Raw genomic sequence first — 21909 nt, forward strand, 5'->3', positions numbered from 1 at the left:
TAAAGACCCTTGAAGAAGGAAGCGTCATGCTAAGGATAGTTGGCCCTGAAATACAGACGGCCCCTAAATCTCCATCACGCAGTCCATCTACCAACTTTAGGCTGCTCACATCTGGACTGCTTTTTAGCAAATACAAAATCTTCATTTGTTCAACCTGCTCTTTTGGGGGGGGTGGGAATCTACTACTTATCAGTATAACATATAACTCCAAGCTATTCATGGCTTTTAGAAGTCTTGTATGGTGTGGTCTGTGTCTGTGTGTGTGTGTGTGTGTGTGTGTGTGTGTGTGTGTGTAAGAGAGAGAGAGAGAGAGAGACAGAGAGACACAGAGACACAGAGAGACAGACACAGAGAGACAGAGACAGACACAGAGAGAGAGACACACACAGAGAGAGACAGAAAGACAGACAGACAGAGACAAAGAGAGAGAAAGAGAAAGAAAGGGGGTGGGAATACACATATGGATTTGAGATAACACCTCCCTTGTCTGCCATGGCATACAGGAGACTGGCTGGCCTTAAGTTTCCAGAAGTTCACCTGGCTCCACTTCCCATCTCACAGGAGTACCAGGATTTCAGATGCACACCACTGCAGTTCCATACGGCTCTGGGTGGGCTCTGGGGCTCTAACCTCAGGTCTTCCTGTGTCATGCTTACATGTCAAGTGTTTCACCCACAGAATCATTTCTCCAGCCCAGTTCACAATTGATGCCAACACGAAAGAAACTTGAAAGTTACTGTTTGTCTACGACCAAGAACTAATGAAATGAAACCCTTCCCTCTGTTCTAGATCATATGGAGGCCTCTTTGTCACCTCCCTGCTCCCTCTAACAGGCTTTCTTTCACACAGGTGAACGAGTCTCTCTCTCATACTGATCATAGGCCCTCTGCCCAGAGAATACACAAACGTACCTACCAATGTGCTGCTACAGTGATGGTAAAGTGACCGCTCCCCAGCACCCACCCCACCCCACCCCCCAACACTGGGGCTTTGACACAGGGACCAGCAATAGTCACAATCAAGGGCATCTTCCTGCATTCCCTGGGAAGAAGTTGCATGCACAGTGCTTGCATAATGAGGTCTGTGGTAAAAAAAACAAAACAAAACAAAAAAAAAAAAAAAAAAAAAAACTCTGGCTTTAACTAAGATGACCCACTCAGCTCCATTAAAGGCCAGGCTTTACCACCGAAGCACAGTCACGCCTTAATTAAGTTCTTTATGAGCCCCAGCAGGCCTGGCATGGATGGATCAAAATGCTGACACTGATCCCAGACAAATCAAAGGGGCCTGGTGTCCCCATTCCACCCAGTGAAGTCGGAGAGGAGCGCACAGAGACAGCGTTTCTAAATGAAACCCCCCTCCTGAAATCCCATACTTTCTAGGAAGTGCTAGTGGTCCGTACTCCCAGCTGTATTTTTGGCCAAGCACAGGCATCATGTTAGGAAGTTAAACTTCCCTGTCCAGGGTTAGAATTTCAGCAAAATAGCCCCCCCCCCTTCCTTTCCCATCTCCTTCAGGAACCCAAGGCCTCCATTCTGCTGAGTTTCGGCTTCCAAATGTCTTTACGTTGCCAAAACCTTGACATTCACTCTCTTTTCTCCTATTATTTTTCCCCCTTTCAACTTCTCTTATCCAAAGGGAGAGCAGCTACCCAGACAAAGTGACTTGCTTTGCCTTCTGAGACTCATAGTGTCTGACCTCTGCCCTACCCAACACGTTCTATGGCCGCCGACAGGGCACTGTGTAGTGAGAGGGGTTAACAGGCTGAGCCTGCTCCCGAGCTCTGACTCTGGCTTTAGAGGCAAGCGGTGTACCTCAGACAAGCACAGAGCAACAGCCCAGATATGTGTATGAGGGGACCCCGGTCTGGTTTCAAAAGCGACATTTGTGCTCATGTGGTGGCCTTCTCCTCTGGTGTCTCAGTGCTGGGCCCTCTCCTCTGGTGTCTCAGTGGAGACTGCAACCAAGTTTGCCAACCACATAGCTACTCCTGTGCTACTCTCCCTGAGCCACCTGCTGTGGCCTAAAACTCTTTAGTAAGTACCATGGGTTAACCTGCATCCTTCCTTCCAGAACCGCGACAGCTCTTCATGAACATGTCCCTCTGTGAAAAGAGAAGCCATGGAACCCAGCAACCGTCCATGTGACATCACCATGTGCCAGCTGCTTCCAAAGGCAGGTACCCTCTCACACAGAGCTAAAACTGGCATGAGGCTGGACCACAGATATGGCTTCCACGTGCCTAGTTTCTCTTTCACCCTAGAATTCCCATCCATAATATTGCCCTTTATTAAAAGTACCTTCTCAGTGAAGGTGTCCACAGAGGGACCCCCTTTTCTTTTTGTACACAGTTTTGTGGAAATAGCAAGTTAATCTTGAGTATTTAAGACTCATGTGGGAGTCAGTTTGGTCACTGACCACTCAGGACCACTTCCAACTTTTCTCTGAGAGAAAAGCAGGTGAAATTAAATACACCCTTGGTAAGGATGAAGACTTTTCGAGAAAGTTCATGCCATTGAGACTCTCCCTTCCCTCAAAGCTGGATTTAGCTCAGGAGGAAATGGTCAATGTCTCCAAGAAGTAGGTTGCACGGAAAGAGGACACATGGGCCCTGGAACCCAAGCCAGGTGTTTGGTGAGACTGTTTGCCTGATAAACTATGGCAAGTATTTGACCTCAGAGCCTCCTTCCAGGTTGGAAAAATGGGGATAATAACATCTGTGGGAAGAAGCAGATTTAAGAGTCCCTAATATAAGCCCTGGGTCTAGTGTGTGTGTGTGTGTGTGTGTGTGTGTGTGTGTGTGTGTGTGTGTGTCCACAGCTACACTGGCCACAGCACATTCCATGTACATACTGGGAAGTTCACACTGGCCATTTTCCAGTGACTTCTCTCTCTGACAGCAAAGCTCTGATTTCAGGGATGACTCCAGAAGTCAGAGTATTAAAGACTACTACCATGATGTATTAAAGACTACTATTCTGACGGACAGAAGTTGGGGACAAGTATGTACCAAGTGTTTTCTTTGGAAATAACCCAGCAACAGAAAGAACTTTTCAATATGAAGCTCTAGGGGAAAAACTCTTTGGCCCTAACTTGGCAGGATCCTCATTTTTTTTTTTTTTTTTTTTTTTTTTAAGAAAACAGGATATGTCTGCCACCATTGTCTTAGAAAGGGAGGGAGCTGGCTGTCGAAGCCAGCTGAATCTTAGATCTTCCCTCTAGACAGAGAGAGCTGGCTGGAGAAGATTTACTGGCGGACCCCAAGCCATTCCTGAATTTGAGCAAATTTAAGCGCATCTTTAGGAAATAGACAGTGGATATTGAGTGTAGTGGTCTCTGCATATCAAGAAAGGAATATAAATTCAGCTACCAGATCGAGTGTTCTGAGAACCACAAAGCTGAAAACACAGCACCACAGCTTGCAGAGCCGGCAGGTGGCTTCAGGGGAGGCCATGGAAGAAGTAAGACTTCTGGGATGAGTCTGGTCCTGAGCCTTGGAGGGCAGGGATGCTCTCCGCTAAAATAAAAGCTTCAGCACCATCTTCCCCAACTACGTCGTGAGCTCCAGCTCTGAGAAAGCGTTTCCCTTTGGGGTGACTGGGACAAGCAGCTCGGGAGAAGAAGGCCCATTTCTAAGTAGCCTCAAAGCAAACTCTTCAAATAGGATCACCTCCGTTGTATCTGTCCCCGTTTTACGTCTTATACCACCAATGAAAAGCAAGACCTCACATAGCATGGTTAACACACCACACTCCCAAAACACAAGCGAGGAAACAGCTTTGACACTTACGTTTTGAAAGTTCTCAAATGGTCAAAAGTTTCCCTTTGTTTTTTTCTTTTTAACAGAGTCTCAAACTTCTCTAGAAGCTGCCAAGGAAAGGGCACTGTTCAAAACCCCAGGCTGTGGGTGCCGTCTTCACGGGTCAAGAGTACCAGACGGCTTGATGAATACAGAGAGGTGGGGATTCTCTCCCGAGTTAGAGATCCACCCGGGTTAGGGATCCTCCTCGGGAAGAAGTGAAAGCTGCTTTTTCTCCACCTCAGCCAATCCATCTCCATCACAGCCTCCCAACAAACACAGCCTCCCTGACCCAGAGCTCAAGAGAGGTCAAATGGAGGAGTCTGGGGACCCCTAGTTCACTCACTTGTCTTCCGAGAAGCTCTTCCCAGTAATCACGTCCTTCCCCTGAGGCACATAGTTCCAGTACTCTTCCACAATCCCGATGTAGTACGTTCTGGTGACTGCACCAACCAGTCCAAACAGACCCAGGAACGTGAGAAGGATGCAGCCAGCCGGCTGCTTCTGAGACATTTGTGGTTGTAACTCCCTGGCTGACAGGCTGCAAGGGAGTCAACCTGGTGATCCCTCCCCCTCACTCAGAGCGAGTTATAAATAAGGTATGGACTGGACTGGCCCCTCCTCCTCAGGTAGCTTGGGGTTGGAACACAGGCTGACAACTTGTGCAAGCAGACCTCCCTCAAATGGGAGAGTAGCCATGACGACAAACGTGCCAGGCACCCAAGGGATGCATAACTGGCTTGTTCATTTACTGCCCAAGCTAAACGGGCCTGTTTCTGAGAGGTTTTGGTACTCTGCTCTAATATGAGTCATTTGTCTTTCCCCAAAATGGCAGGGGAAAAAAAAACTGAGCCAATGGGTTCTCCCCCACCTCTCCTGCTTTCCTCCACACTTACTACAGAGCTTTGTACAACTAGAGAAATAGGCTGGCCAGAGTGGACCATCAAGAAATATTCCAAGCATGGAGAAAGGTCTGGTCTCTGTTGGAATGGCACAAGGGATGATGTAATACCTTCCAGGTTGTTTTATGAGGCTACAGGAAACACTCCTGTCAAAGCATACAGCTCCTAATGGCACCATAAAACCCATCACTGACCTATCAGCTTACTCGTCTTCCCCAAATACACTCAGACCCCACCAGCAAAGTTGAAGGGCTTGGCTGCCATGGTCCACCAAGGGCCTAGACAGTGACACCCCTAAATCAATCATCTTTCCTCATGATGAATGACAGTGTCAGAGGAGGAGGTCCCCTTCAGACCACAGAGATCAATTGCAGTAGCAGATCTTCCAATAAGAAGGTGACATGAATGCCTTTGCATAAACACTTTGAGCTGTGCCCTTAGAGTGCCAGTGTTGAACCTTGGCAGAGTGCCAGTCTGACCATCACAGCAGCCTCGCTGGGAAGCAAACAGCCTCCAGGGGCTCCGAAGCTGGACAGATTTGGGTGTGACGCCAAGCTCCACTGCCAGCCAGCTTCACAGCACCGAGGACCCATGTGACTGCTCCAAGGCTCTGCTTGTGAAACACCACCAAGGGACTCTCTAGCAGATGTGAGAGGACAAATGTCTGCAACATGCCGGCCTCCATCCCCAGCACAGTGCAAGGTGCTCTCTAGCCACTGACGTCTTATTCCCATAGAAAGGAGAGACCATCCCAATATCACCCTGGGTACCACTTGTGTTTCCCCAAAAATTCTTTTCTTTCTACTTTTCTTCCCAAAGTTCTACCCACCATGCCTTCTATAAACTGAATATGTACCAAAGAGATCTCACAGCACAGGTCTTATATAGTATCTCTCCCAATAAAATGCATTTCTTATGCAAGATGCTTTACAGCTTGGATTTACTGACACTCCTTCTCCCCCAGTAGAGTAATTCCAACAGCACATTTTTCTTTCACTCGAATCTACTTCTGGCTCTATGCTTCTGGAAGCTTCCATGGGGCTGGAACAGTTATAGCCTCCCTGTGACAAAGACTTAGAAGCCTTTGGAACCTGGAAATGTCTGGCCAAACACATCTTTATGTATAATCCGGGAGATCAGGCAGCTCTGAGCCTACCAAAAACCTTCCCCAAAACAAATTCCATGGGGAAAAAATTCTTCCAAATAACAGAAACAAGAAATATGAATGACATAAACCAGAAAGAGAAGGGTTGTCTTTCTGACTCGGAGTTCTGCTCACACTGAGCTGCTGGGATGCCATCTTTATCTGAAGTGAGGTCAGGACAATAGAGTGTGGGACACATCTAGAATCCTAGCATCCAAGAGGCCGAAGGATCCAGAGTTCAAGCCCAGCTCCAGCTACACAGATAATTTGACAGTGGTTACATGAAAGGAAAAAAAAGGGGGGGAGGTGCTACCCAAGGAATGAGCAGCATTGTTAGAGTGCCACATTGGCCCCCTCTGTAGACAGAACTTAGTAACTGAAAGGCGAATGCCGGGGAAAGAGTCTGCTTCACACAATGAAACGGGGCTCCTGGAAACCAATTGGAAAACTCCCCTTCCCAGGGCAATAAATGTACAGTTCAAATGGCATCTGTAGGCCCCAAAGAAAGGAACCTGGCCTCAGGATTTCCTGCTGCCACAGCACAGAGGAAAACACGTGATGTGATTGACAGGACAAAACGTGCTTATGACAGACGTCAAGAAGCTTGTGAGTAACATTCACTTTCAGGTCTGCTGGGCAAGCACGCAGCAGGAACCTTGCTCTGTGTCCTTGAATGGATGGAGTCACACACACACACACACACACACACACACACACACACACACACACACACTCCTCAATGAACTCACTGGGGCGGATCTATGGTGACACGACACCACACATCTCTCTGAACTAAAACACAGCATTTTACCTATTTGTTGACACTTTACACAGGTACAGGATGGATTATGATCTTATTCCCCCCTCCATGGCCCTCCCCTTTCCTCTTCCTAAGAGGTCTTCCTCCTCCTTTCAAGTCTAATTTCTGAGTGTGAGCCCCCAGGGATTAAGGCATGTTGTCTGTGTGAGCAGGACGGGTGGGTGATTTGCTGGAACACAGGCAACTAACAAGTGGCTACACCATTGAAGAAAATTACTTCCCCTCCCCCAGTAGTTATTAACTGGAATGGCTCCTCATGAAGGGGTGGAGCCTCGCCTTTCCCCACCCATGATTGAAGTTGACTGACTGGTAGGATCCTAAAGCTCAGGGTGTTTAAATAACACCTCTAGCCCAAGAGAAGCCAAATCAGACCCATAATATTCTAAGTAACCTTGGCAAAGGTGTCCTTTTATACTGAGTGGGTGGGTGGGGGGTCCTGATATAGCCTTGCGTGGCCTGGAACTTGCTATGTAGACCAGACTGTTCTGACTCATAGAGAACCAGCTGCAATTGCCTCCCACGTGCCCAGTCTGAGGTGTCATTCTAAAATTACAATTGTAATAACCTGTTTTAATACTAACTACATTTTTAAAGAAATAGATTCATTTTCCTTCAGAGATTCCTAACATCCCAAATTCTGACCATGACCTCCCTCCAGCCAGCTCTCTCACTGAAGTGCTACAGTCAGGTGTGGCTATCCAGCTTCATTAAGAACCGACTTGCTTTGATGGAGACTCTTTCTCTCTTACATGAAGCCCCAACTTCCTAGCTTCTCTCACTGGTGCCAGAGTCAGCTTCCCAATGTGGAGAGAACCAGGTGTCTCTACTACCTGAGGCTCCTTGTGGCCCTCAGGACCAGGGCTAAAGGCCTTGGCTTGAGTCACAGCTGATTCTGACATGGTTCCCAGGGACAAGGGGATTTCTTCTCACTCTGTCCTTCATCTGTGCTCTAGTCAGAGCAGAGCCTGTTGGGCATGCACTTATTCCTGCTCACAGTAGTCACTAATTTATTCATCTGGTTTTCCCCACACACTTAGTGCCAACTTCTTATGGTCAGAGACAGGGCCTTGTTTTTCCCTGTGTCTCTGGTGCCTGACCTTGTAGGCACTGGGAACATGGTGAAAGCATGCCTGTGTAGATGGATGAACATTGGATACTTAGAGAAATGCAACTGCATGCTACATAGCACTTTATATGTGTCACCTTAGATAACAAACAGAAACATTCACAAAGGATTTAGCAGAAAAGAGCCAGGACCTGTGACAAGAATGTAGAGAATGTAATGGCGGGCTTACCTCCCCCTCCCTCCTCCCCTCCCTCCCCCTCCCCCATTCCTGTTTATTCCTGGTAGTGCTGGGGATTGAATCCAGTACTTATACATGTTAAGCATATGCTCTCTTCAACACCTCCTGAGGGGATCCCTTTTTTGAAACCATAAACAAGAATTCATTCCAAGGTACATGGAGTTCCCTGTATCAACCCTAGAAAACTGAAGGGACAGCAGCATGCATGTTTGCTTGATAACAGGAACAGATCACAGGAGACTGCAGGACCACAACCTACCTGGAAGAGTACTTCTGCAGGGACATCTGCTTGGCAGTGCTTTAATCTCTCTTAGCCTGCTGCCACCTCTCCTGTGATGTTATTGTTTCCTCCCATGAAAGGGTAGCCTGGCCTTGGCTTTCTGTGACTTTTCTATTCCTATGACAGCGTACCATGAAGAAGCCAACTTATAAAAGGAAGCATTTAATTTGGGGGCTCTTGATTCCAGAGGATTAGCATCCATGGCCATGGGGGAGAAGAACATGGCAACAGGAAAAACCCACGGAGGAGCTGAGAGCTTACATCTGATCCAAAACTCACAAAGGAGAGAGAGAGAGAGAGAGAGAGAGAGAGAGAGAGAGAGAGAGAGAGAGAGAGAGAGAGAGAGAGAGAACTAGCTGGGAATGCTGTGGACTTTTGACGCCCCAAAGCTCACCTCCAGTGACAAATCTCCAACAAAGCAGCCATACTTCCTAATCCTTTGCAAACAGTTCCATCTACTGGGGACCAAATCTTCAAACATATGAGCCTATGAGGACTTCCTCATTTCAGCCACTATAGACAGGATAAAAGAGAGAAATAAGTCAAAGGGAATCATTTCTCTTATGCCCTTCCCTAGAAGGAAACAAGAGTATCCCACGAGAAGTGCTTCAGGCCAGAGTGACGTAGGCCCTCGCTGCGCTGATGTCCCATTGGACTCTTCAAGCCGGGTCATGGTCTTTCAGGATATATGCTCAGGCCTCACTTCATAGTCTCTGGGCTTTACTTACTTCTCCAGAGCGATGTAAGTAACTCCAGTTTGAGTCTGACAATGTTCATATGAGTTACCTCATTTGCTTACTATACTAACCTTAGGGCACAATCCATTCTTGTCCTTGCCTGACAAGTGGGGTGCTGAGGCCTAGAATGGCCCAGGTGATTTTCTCACTGAGGGCCCCACACCCAGAAATGATGGAGTCCCTTTCATCTCCATAGCCAGCCTTCCTACATAGGTGCCCAGTAAAGAGAACGGGGTAACACTGATAGAAATCCACTCTCTATAAAGGAAAATAGGCCCAGGCTATTCACACACCTGCTGTCAAAGGACCCTGAAACTGCCCTCTTGAGTACAGCTCATCCACTCCTGACAGCCCAGATAAAACCCAAAGGGCCACAGAAACCCACAAAACAAGCCTGCCATTCTGTTCCATTTCTCCATTTTACTCCCAGCCCTCCCACCGACTCCACCCTCCACCCCCAGGAAATTCCTTCCCATCCTCTCCAGTCCTCCTAGGTGCTTCCTCAACTTCCTGCCACACCCACCACACCAGCCTCCTCCTCCTCCAGCTTTAACCACTCCTTCCTCTGGCCTCCTCTGCAGTGGGCAGGCTGGCATGCACACCCTTGTCTATCCCCTGGATGGCTTAAGTACCACTCTCCCTTACACGCTGGCATCTCCTTGGAAACAGCATCTCATGGGCTGCACCACCCTCCTAAGCAGAAGGTCTCAGTTGAACTCAAATGCAGATTCAGCTCAGGAGCCACCCAGCTTCCACCTGCCAGCCTCCTGCCCTCCCGGTCCTGCTCTGGAGTGTCATTTCACCCCGCCTTCCCCCATCGCCCCCCCTTAGTAGTGGGGATGTAGGTGAGAGGAGGAGCTGCTCGCCCTGACCCCTGATGCTATCTTTCATTTGTAGGCATCCCAGCATGCTGGCTGATCAGCTCAGAGCAAACCCCAAGGACACAGCATTACTCACCGAATAGCACTTGAATCCCACCGTCAGAGGTACTCTTTCTCTGCAATAAGATGAAGCCTGCAAAAATGTTAACTTTCGTATGCCTCACCTCTCTATCCTCTGAACACATCCTGGCCTGTGAGGGAGATAATACACGGCAAAGGCCAGGGACGTAAGCCTCGCTTGAAGTCTCACACACAGTGAAAATATCTGAGTAAGGATTCAATTCTAAAGAGCACACCCCAGACCACCGCCTTGGCCCCCTACATAGTAGTTCTAAGTGATACTGCAAGCCAAGGCCAGGCTGCCCTATCATGGAAGGAAACAGTATCATTAAACACGGTCATCTCTAACATAAATAAGCCAAAAACCATGAAGTTTAAAGGGAAAAAAAACAAAAAACAAAAAAACGACTAAGCACACGAGGGCAGAATAAAATATGTAGAAGTTTCTCTCCTAGAGACCCCAGGGTATTAATGTCACCTAATGAATGAACGAATAAACAAACAAATAAACAAGTGCCTTTCATCCCAGCACTTGGGAGGCAGAAACAGGTGTCTTTCTATGAGTCGAGGCCAGCCTGGTCTACATTGAGTTCTGGAACAGCCAGTAAATAAGCAAACAGGATATAAATGTAGAGATAAAGGAGTGAAGTTGATCACCGAGGGAGTGATGAGTCCGGGATGCCCCGGGAGAGTGTGCCTTTCCGCTTCCTTGGTGTTGAGATGAGGAAAAGGACCATTGCATCCCGGGGAGCACGCAAGGCCCCAGCACTCTGTGATGTGTGCTCATGAGGAATTTGAGCAGCACTAGCCGCTCCACCACCACCACCACCAGGTGTGGGCCAGAGCAGCCTTACATAAACCATGACTTATCCGCAGCACTTGCGGTTACTGTTCCAGTAAGCCTATCTCACAGACCCAGAGAACCATCCTCCACGTCAGAAGGAGCAAGCCATCCTTCAGACCGCCTTCTGGAGATGGAGACAGAGCTGCGAGCTCACCAGAAGGCTCTGCCAGCCCTGGAACACAAGTTCTCCAAAGAGGAAAATGAAAGAGCCATGGCCCAAGTCAGTTCCAGTTTGGGCTCACGGTGGCTTCCTCATTATGGCACAGCCAGGTCCAGAAACTAGAGAGAAGCCATCTTTAAGCAAAGTACTCAGAACACAGCACTCCCAGGCCTTCAGTTAACACAGGCCCTCATCATCAGGGGTCTAAGGACAACACAAAGCTCAGACCTCCGACGCCCTCCTGAGTCCAGGGTCTAGGTTTTGTTTTCTTATTAGAGAGAGAGAAGCAGAGACAGGAGGATTCCTGGGTTTGCCAGGCAGCCAGTCCAGCCAAATTTATGAGCTTCTGGTACAGTTCAGTCTCTGCCCTACTTATGTACACTCACACATGTACATATAAATAAAGGGGAGGGGGAGGGAATGAGGGAGGGAGAGAGGGGGGGAGAGAGACAGAGACAGAGAGCGAGAGAGACAGAGACAGAGAGAGAGACAGAGACAGAGAGAGAGAGACAGAGGCAGAGACAGAGAGAGAGAGAGGGAGACTGAAAAAAAATTTTTTAAGTGAGGGCTCAGCCAGTCGTGGTGGCAGACACCTTTGAGAGGCAAAGGCAGATGAATCCCTGTGAGTTCGAAGCCAGCATAGTCTACAGAGTGAATCCAGGACAGCCGAGGCTACAAAGAGAAACCCTGTCTCGAAAAACCAAATAAAATAAAATAAAAGTGAGGGCTCTAGCAGCAGTGGAAGCTATGTGAGCTAAGATCTCCCAGGGACACAGACTCCCAGGAGAAGCACTTGGCCATCAAAGCACCAGCCATCCCGGGGAGAAGGGCTTTATTGTTGGGTTTCATCTCCCGGTTCCCAAGTGTGGGCAGGTAGATACACGTAGCGTGGATCCTGGAACACAGCCAAGACTCTGCCTGGCCGCATCACTGCGCCCTGGATCCCACTATCGAGAACGCTTTCCCTGCAATAAGATGAACCCTGTAAAATGTTTAACTGTCTCGGCGTATTGGTCTCACTGGTGTGGCTGCTGTGACTAGATGAGTTTATGAGGACTTTTCTCATGAGTATGGCTAGAGGAGGTGGCCTGACGGAGCATGAGGCACACACGGAGACAGTTTCAAACCCAAGGGAACCCAAGAATCCTTCTAGTTCAGAAGACTCACAGTCAGCCCCCAGGCTGACCCCAAAATAGTCTATTGGTCCAAAATAGTGTTCAATAAAGAACCAGAACTTGATTTCCTCCAAGGCTGTGATTCTTGTAGCTCACCCCAGATCTCACAACGTCTGTCCTGTATCAGTCTTCACTAATCCGTGTGAAGCCTGAATTCCAATAAGTCCTCCACTCAATAGTTTCAACACCACACATCCCTTACCTGTCCATCCATTCATACACACACACACACACACACACACACACACACACACACACACACACACACACACACACCCATCAGGAAGTGCATCCTGAGACTCTGCACAGGGACTACATAGCTAACTGCTGTTCCTCGTCTCTTCCTCCTGGCCTCCAAAGACAGCTCCCTAACCTCATCCCCGGCTTTGTTGCAGATCACCTGCTGAAGCCTCCCCTCCTCCCCTGTCCCCAACACAGGTGGGTAATTTAGATCTTGCTCTCCAAACTTCCTCCCTCCCTGGAGTCACCACTTTACCCCAGCCTCTAACATCAGCAGGCATTCCCTGGGAACTTGCAAGCCATACCAGCCAGGGAGCCAAGAAAGCAAGCAGCCTAATTATGGACTATGGATCTTTTTCTTTTCTTCTCTTTCTTTTTCTTTGTATTTTTGTTTGCTTGGTTGTTTTTGTTTGTTTTGTTTTTCAAGATGGGATTTCTCCGTGTAGCTCTGGCCATCCTGTACCGCACTCTGGAACTCAGAGATCCTGCTGCTGCCTTCCGAGTGCTGGGATTAAGGCATGCACTATGACCACCTGATCTCACTATGGGTCTTGGCTCTTCGTTCTCTCCTTCATTTTAAATCCTCCAGCTGCATCCCCAGCTTTGTAGCCAGAAACACATTTTACCCAGAACCCTCAGTGACCAAACCTAGCAGTATCACAGTATTCCCTACTAGGCAACACACAGCCACCTCACCCTCCTAAGAACCAGAGACGGGGGACAGAATCCAAGAAACAAAACAGCCGCCCAACAAAGACAAGATCAGAAATTAGCACCCAGAATCATAATCTTCCCTATGCAGATACCTAGACACCAAAGTGAAAACACAGTAAGAACCAGGACCATATGTCTCCACTAGAGCCACTGGACTACACTAGGTCCTGAGAATTACAACATAGCTGAAGCACATGACACAGACTTTAAAATTATCTTTATAGAGGTCGTTAATGAAGAAATGAGTAAATCTCCTAAAGAAATCTCTGAAAATACAGTAAAAGGAACGCATTAAAACAGTTCAAGACTTGATAGTGGAAATAGAGTCAGTAAAGAAAACCCAAAATGAGGGAAATCTGGAACTGAAATTCAGGAACTCAAGCAGGAACCCCAGAGGCAAGCCTCACCAACACAATACAAGAGATGGAAGAGAGAATCCCAGGCATTGAATGCACAATAAGACATGATGAATACCGTTGTCAAGGAAGATGCTAATCTAAAAAGCTCCTAGCACAAAACACCCAGAAAATTTGGGACATTATGAAAAAACTGGATCTAAGAATAATATGAAGGAGAAAAAGCCCAAGTCAAAGCACATAAAATATTTTGGATAAAATCATATAAGATTCCCCAACCTAACAAAAGAGATACCTATCAAGGTATAAGAAACATACAGAACACCAAATAGACTAGACCAGAAAATAAATTTCCTTTGGCACATAATAATCAAAACATTAAAGGTACAGGATGAAGAAAAATATTAAAGGCTACAGTTTAGTGGAGAGTGGGGACTGACTTTCACACGAACTCTGGTGCCCCATATTTAACCACGTCCCCTGGAAGGGGAGGCCTGGTGGCACTCAGAGGAAGAATAGCAGGCTACCAAAAAGAGACTTTATACCCTATGAACATATACGGGGGAGGAGGTCCTCCTTAGTCACAGTCATAGGGGAGGGGAGTAGGGGGAAAGCAGGAAGGAGGGAGGAATGGGAGGATACAAGGGATGAGATAACAACTGAGATATAATATGAATAAATTAATAAAATATATATTTTTTTAAAAAAGAAAAAATATTAAAGGCTACAAGAACAAGTAACATAAAAAGGCAGACCTATAAGAATAAAACCTGACTTGTCAATGAAGACTCTAAAAGCCAGAAGGGCCTGGGCAGATGTTGCACAGACTATAGGAGACCACAGATGCCAGTCCAGAGTACTATACCCAGCACAACTTTCAACCACAATAGAAGAAGAAAATAAGATATTTCATGATAAAACTAAATTTAAGCAATATTTATCTACAAATCCAGCCCTACTGAAGACACTAGAAGGGAAATTCCAACCTAAAGAGGTTAACTACACCAAGAAAACACAGGAATGAATAATCTCAAGCCAAATAATCAAAAGAAGGAAAACACACACACACTCACACACACACAGACACACACAAACACACAGACACACACATTCTATTACACACACAGACACACACACACTCACACACACACAGAGACACACACAAACACACAGACACACATTCTATTACACACACACACACACTCACTCACTCACACAACAACAAAATAACAGAATCAACAAACACTGCTCATTGGTATCTCCCACCATCAGTGGTCTCAGTTCCCCAGTAAAAAGACACACACTAACAGAACGGATGGGTAAAGAGGATCCATCCTCCTGCTGCATCCAAGAGACACTCCTTAGCACCAAGGAAAAAAAGAGCACCTCAGGGTAAAAGGACGGAAAAAGATATTCTAAGCAAATGGACCTATGAAGCAAGCTGGTATAGCCATTTTAATATCTGATAAAATAGACTTCAAAATAAAACTAATCAGAAGAGATGGGGAACAACACTACATACTCACCAAAGGAAAAAAAATCACCAGGTGGACACTGCAATTCTTAACATCTATGCACCAAACACAAAGGCACCCAAGTGCATAAAAAGAAACACTGTTCTAGCTTAAGTCACATATTGACTCTCAGACACCCCGATCGTGGGAGACTTCAGTACCCCACTTTTGCTAATAGGCAGGTCATCCAGACAAAACTAAACAGAGAAATGCTGATGAAATAAACTAAATGGGCCTAATAGATATTTACAGAACATTTCACCAAAACACTAGAGGTCATACCAATTTCTCAGCAGCTCATGGGACTCTCTCCAAATCTGACCATACACTCAGACACAGAGCAAGTCTCAACAGATACAAGAAAATTGAATAACATCCTGCATCCTATCTGACTACCACGGATTAAAGTTGGATACCAATACAAAAGAAAACGTACAAACTCATGGAAACTGAGCAATTCACTAACAAATGAAAGATGGGACAAGAGAGAAATAAAAGGCTTTCTAGAATTGAATGAAAATGAAAACACAATGTACCCAAATCTATGGAACACAAAGAAGAATCTAAGAAGCAAGTTCATAGAACTAAGTGCCTATTAAAAAAAATAATAGTTGGAGAAATCTCACCCTAGTAACATAAAAGCACACCTGAAAGATCTAGAACAAAAAGAAGAAATCACACCTGAAAGGAGTAGATAACAAGAAATAATCAAACTCAGGGTTGAAATCAGTAAAATAGAAACAAACATCAGTACAAAGAATTGATGAAACAAAGAGTTGGTTTTTAGAAAAAACTATATTAGTTTGGATTGACAAACCCTAGCCAAATTAAAGAGTGGAAAGAAAATATCCCACTTAACAAAATTAGAGATGAAAAGAGGGACATAAACAGCAGACAAGAGGAAATCCAAAGAATAATAAGGCCATACTTTTAAAACTTGTATTCCACCAAATTGGAAAATCTAAAAGAAATGGATAACTTTCTGGATACATACCACTTACCAAGTTAAAATCAAGATTAAATAAGAAATGTAAACAGACCTATAACCCCTAGGTAAGTAAAAGCACTCCTTAAAAGTCTACAAATTAAATAGATCAGGGACAGGTGGCTTTCAGTTTAGAATTCTACTAGACTTTCTAAGAAGAGTTAATGTGAATATTCCTCAAATTTCCATAAAATAGAAACAGAAGGAACATCGCACTATTCATTTTATTAGGCCACAGTTATCCTGATACCCAAACTACATAAAATACAACCAACAAGAATTGCAGGTCAGTTCCCCTTATAAATATAGATGATGCAAAAATTCTCAATAAAATACTCGCAAACCAAATCTAAGGACATATCACAAGGATCATCCACTGCAATCAAGTAGGCTTCATCCCAGGGATGCAAAAATCCATTAATGTAATCCGCCATATAAACAAACTGAAAGAAAAAAAACCACCTGATCATCTCACTAGATATAGAAAAGGTCTTTGACAAAATCTATCACCTTTCATGATAAAAGTCCTAGAAAGATTAAGAATACAAGAGACACCCAAACATAATAAATGCAATTTACAGCAAGCCTATAGCCAACATCAAGTTAAATGCAGAGAAACTCAAGGCAATTCCACTAAAATCAGGAACAAGACAAGGTTGTCCACTCTCTCCATATCTATTCAATACAATACTTGAAATCTTCAGTAGAGCAATAAGACAACTAAAAGAGACCAAGGTGATACAAATTGGAAAGGAATAAGTCAAAGTGTCTTTATTTGAAGATGTTATGACGGTAGTGACCTTATTTAAAGATGTTATGACAGTATACATAAGTGACCTTAAAAATTCCACTGAGAAACACCTAGAGCTAATAAACACTTTCATCAAAATAGCAGGATACAAAATTAACTCATAAAAATCGGTAGCCTTTCTATATGCAAATAACAAAGGGACTGATAAAGAAATCAGGGAAGCAACACTTTTCACAATAACCTTAAACAATAGAAAATATCTTGGGGTAACTCTAACCAAACAAATTTTTAAAATGCGTATGATAAAACCATTAACACACTGAAGAAAAAAATTGAAGAAGGTATCAGAAGATGGAACTATCTCTCATGCTAATGTATCAGTAGGATTAGCTTGGTAAAAACGGCCATTTTACCAAATGCATTCTACAGGTGCAATGCAATACTCATCAAAATCCCAACACAATTCTTCACAGATCTTAAAAAGACAACTTTCAGCTTCATACAGAAACACAAAAAAACCAGAATAGCTAAAACAATCCTGAATAATAAAAGAACTCTAGAGATATCATCACCTCTTACCTCCAGTTGTGCTACAGACATATAGTAATAAAAATAGTACAGCATTGGCACAAAAACAGACATATTGGTCGGTCAAACTGAACTGAACACCGAGACAAAATCCACACACCTATGGACACCTGCTTTTTTGATAAAGAAGCCAGAAATGCACATTGAAAAAAACACAACATCTTCAACAAATGGTACTAGTCAAACTGGGTGACTGCTTGTAGAAGAATGCAAATGGATCCATACTTATCACCCTGCATAAAACCCAACTCCAAATGGACCATAGACCTCAACATAAAAACAGATCCACTGAGCGTGATAGAAGGGAAAGCAGGGAGTAGCCTTGAACTCGTTGGCATAGAGCTGGGAATAGAACACCATTAGCACAGGCACTACAACCAACAATTATAACAAATGAGACATCATGAAACTGAAAAGCTCCTGTACGCCAAAGAACACCATCATTTAAACAAAGCAGCAACCTACCTACAGAATGGGAAAAGTTTTTTATTTCGAGCTGGGGGTGGGGGATGGGGAGGGGAGATTTTTACCAACTACACACCCTATAATAGACTAATACTAAAAACATATAAAGAACTAAAAAAAAACCCTAGAGATCAAGAAAACAAATAATCCAACTAAGAAATGGAGTATAGTTCTAAACAGAGAATTTTTAGTCGAGGAAGCTCCAATGGCTGAGAAACAGTTAACAAAATGGCCAACATCCTTAGCCATCAGGGAAATGCAAATCAAGAGATTCCATCTTACATCTGTCAGAATGTCTAAGATCAATTAAACAAGTGACAGCTCATGCTGACCTAAGATCCAGCTATGCCACTCTTGGGCATATATCCAAAGGATACTTCATCCTGCTACAAGGACACTTGCTCAACCATGTTCATTGCTGCTCCATTCATAATATCCAGAAATTTGAAACAACAGAAGAACGGGTAAAGAAAATGTTGGAGTATTACTCAACTGTTTAAAAAAGTGACACCACTAAATTCACAGGCAAATGGATGGAACTAGAGAAAAGTCATCCAGAGTAAGGCAATACAGATACAGAAAGACAAATATGATATGTATTATATACAGCTATTAAATAAATGATGGCCAAGCTACAATCTAGAGACCCAGGGAGGTTAAGTACAGAAGAGACTAAAGGAGACACGTGTGGGTCTACCTGGGAGGAGAAAATAAAATAGATTTTAAGGGTGAGCTGGGGGGAAGGGGACAAGAACGGGAGGACCAGGTGGAGAAGGAACAATGGGGTTGAGAGAGGGAATGTGGGTAGAGACAGCTAGGATTGAGGGACATTTGAGGGGTGGTACAGAAACCTAGTGCAGTAGAAACTTCCTAAGATATAAGAAGGCACTTCTAATGAAGTCTCCAAATAGTGGAGAAGACAGAGCCCCAGCTGGCCATCTCTTCCACCAAATGAAGCTTCCAGAAGAGGCCTAGATTACATCCAATGGAATTGTTCGCCAAGGGATTCCCACAAAAATCCCCAAACAACCCAGGCTGTTGCCAAGACAATAGGTTGCTCTCCACAAACTGATAGCAAGGCTGACATGTTGCTGTAGACAACACTCACACAACTCATTGACCATGGAGGGGGTTGAGTTGGTGCCGACATAGAACCTCCACTCCTGTGTTCTAGTGTCTTTGGTACGGAAAGGTACTCTTCAGACTGCCAAAGAGAAACGTAAACAGCCACCCAGACACAAACCTTTGATCTACAATGCTGTTCTGCCAGCCAAATATGCTAGGGCAACAGTGGCACTTGTTGGAGTAACCAACTAACATCTTATTTGACTTAAAGCCCACTCCAGGAGATGGAACCCATACCCAACATTTCTCGGGTGACCAAGAACCAGAGACTAGATCGCCCAGAGGCCTAGGGTTAAACCAAATATGACTGAGATCAACCTCAAGCAGCCCAGAAAAGCTGATCTCTATGTTCTTTGCCTCTAATTTTTATATAATCTCATATTCTTAACACAGGAAAGAATCTTAGATGCCACTAAATGTCTTTTATGGATAGTAAACAGAGGCTCAAGTTAACTTCTGGTTCCAAGATACGTCTCCTAAACTAAAGGTCATTGCTTAACTAATTGTGTGTGTGTGGGGGGGGTGGTCTCTGCACACACAGGCGGAGGCCAGGTAAGATCTGTGTGAGGCAAGGAGGAAATCCTGTCCTATGTGACTATAAAATGGTGTTGGTACAAACTTCTGGAGTCTGACTCTTGGTACCTTGTCTTAAAAAAAAAAGAAAAAAGAAGGAAAGTAACAATAAAATGAATCCTAATGATAATCTTCTACACTCATAGATTAGTGCCTTATTCATCCCTCATCAGAGATGCTTCTTCCTGCAGCAGATGGGAACCAAAATAGAGACCCACAGCCAGACATTATGCAGAGAGAAAGAGAGAGAGAGAGAGACTGAGAGAGAGAGAGAGAGAGAGAGAGAGAGAGAGAGAGAGAGAGAGAGAGAGAGAGATTTCAACATCAAATTCCCCTCCTCAGAGCTCAGGAAACCCCAGGGCAGAAAGAATGTAAGAGCCACAGGGACTAGAGGATAGCAGGAAAACCAAAGCCATCTAAATCAACCAAGGAAAGCTCCTATGGATTCAGGATCTGAAAGAGAAAGCACAGGGTCTCCACGGATCTGTACCAGGTTCTCTGCGCATGTTATGGCTTCCAGTTTAGTATTTCTGTGGGAATCCTAAGTGTGTGAGTGAGTGGGTCCCTGGTCCCTGTGCCTTCTCTTGAGCCCTTTCCATTCTGTTGGTTTACTTGTCCAACCACAATGTGATGGTTCTTGTTTTATCTTATCGTATCTTGTTATGCTGTGTTGTTATCTCTTAGAAGTCTGTTCTTTCCTAATGAGAGACAGACGGAGGGTATATCCAGATGGGAGGAAGAGTGGTCATAGGGGAGTGGGGATCAACCGGGAGCAGTCTAGAAGCATTTTAAATGAGAGAATTTCAAGGTTTGGGCATACATCTCAGTAAAGTTGTTACGTGGCATGAGGTGCTTGTGCTCACAGATAAACACTAATAGAACCAGGAACGTTACACATGCAGGGTTGTGCCCTCAGTGGAGGAGATGTACAGCTGTTTTTCACCCAGCAGCTGGAGTGGATGTAATTAATAGGCTGGTGATCTGTTCTATCTGTAGGGCCAGGCCACACCTGAATCCCTCAGACTATTGTGTTGTCCTCCCCTAGACCTGTACCTTTAACTTCGTTTCTCAGTAAATAAAACCCATCCCTAGGGAGGAGGTCACGTGTAGTTCGCAAAAGAGTTGTGCTCACACCTATAGCTTTATTGTGACAACCGTCACCAGGAAACTTCTTTTCCAAAGTTGTACTATACTTAAATACATCTGGAATAAACTGCCTGGTGTCAGACTCCAGAAATCTGAATCAACACCAGTCACACTCAGTAGGCTTTCCTTCCTGCCTTGCGCAGCTCATTACCCTGCCTCCACCTGTGTGTGCAGACTCCCACAATTACCTAAGCAATGCCCTTTAGCTCAGGAGACGTGTTTTGGGATTGGAAGCTAACTTGGTTATTGAGTCTCTGTTTACTATCTATAAAAGGCATTCAGTGCCCACCAAGATTCTTTCTCATGTTGAGAATATGAGATTATATAAAAATTAGAGGCGAAGAACATAAAGATTAGCTTTTCTGGGCTGCTTGAGGTTGGCCTCAGTTGCGTGGGGGAATAGGAGCAGCTAAGGCTTGGAGGTAAGTGACTGAATCCTACCTGTGATGCTCAGCTCAGTTGGTCCAGGAGACCAGGCCAACAGGAAAGTGTCTGGTTGCAGGCAAAGCTGCCCTGCTTGCCCCGCCCCTCACCTCACTAGTGCAGATCAAGGTCTCATGAAGAGTGCCTTTCTTCATAGAAAGTTCTCAAGTATGAACGCTCATTCTGACTAGCTCCAGTGTGAAGAAACAGGCCAACAGGCAGGAATGGCTGCAGATTTTGCCTCAAAGTTCAGTCCGCCATCCCCCTCCACCTGCAGCTTCAGCTTTCCCAGTCAGCCAGGTTAAATGCAAATTTACAGAAACAAGCAAGCACTGACTAGTCTTGACTGTGAACCTGATGGTATTTATAATCACTATGGAAACAACTCTTTACGCAGGTCTAAGGGATTATCCAAATTGGGTTACTTAAAATAGAAGGACTCATCCTGAATGTGGTGGTTCCATTCCTGGGGCTGGGGTCCCTGCTAAACAAAACCTGATATAAGTATTCACCAGTCCATGTTTCCTGACTGTGGATGCAACGTGACCAGCCTCCTGCTCCTACTCTTGTGCCTTCCCCACTGTGATGGACCATACCTCCTGGAGCTGTGAGCCACAGTAAACCCTTCCTTCCCTATCTTGCTTTCACTGGGTATTTTATTGCAATTAGACAAGTAATTATTATAAAACAATGTGTTACAGCATAGTCCGGCGCTTTTGTATTCAGATGTTAATTGCTTGCCCCCTCTTCTGAGATTCGTATTGTTCTACAAGCAAACCCTCGTCTAACCGTGATGCTGTGTAACTTTGCCTCCCAAATTATCCCTGATAGGCTAAATAAAGTTGCCTACATACCTGGGTTGGACAGAAGTGAGGTAGGCAGAGCTAAGTTTCAGCAGCTTGGTGGACAGAGGATCACAGGGG

The 21909-nt window shown here is 45.1% G+C and overlaps 1 protein-coding gene across 1 annotated transcript in view; it reads right to left on the reverse strand.

Annotated features, from left to right (window-relative positions):
* Window positions 1-4377, reverse strand: part of Hephl1 (hephaestin like 1) — a 70786-nt gene extending 66409 nt beyond the window's left edge. Inside the window, exon 1 of the mRNA XM_051155928.1 lies at window positions 4146-4377. Within this exon, the coding sequence (XP_051011885.1) occupies window positions 4146-4312 (167 nt within the window). The 5' untranslated portion in view covers window positions 4313-4377. The remainder of the gene's footprint in view (window positions 1-4145) is intronic.
* Between the last annotated feature and the right edge of the window lie 17532 nt (window positions 4378-21909).

Source organism: Acomys russatus, chromosome 14, assembly GCF_903995435.1.
Source record: "Acomys russatus chromosome 14, mAcoRus1.1, whole genome shotgun sequence".
Taxonomy (NCBI): domain Eukaryota; kingdom Metazoa; phylum Chordata; class Mammalia; order Rodentia; family Muridae; genus Acomys; species Acomys russatus.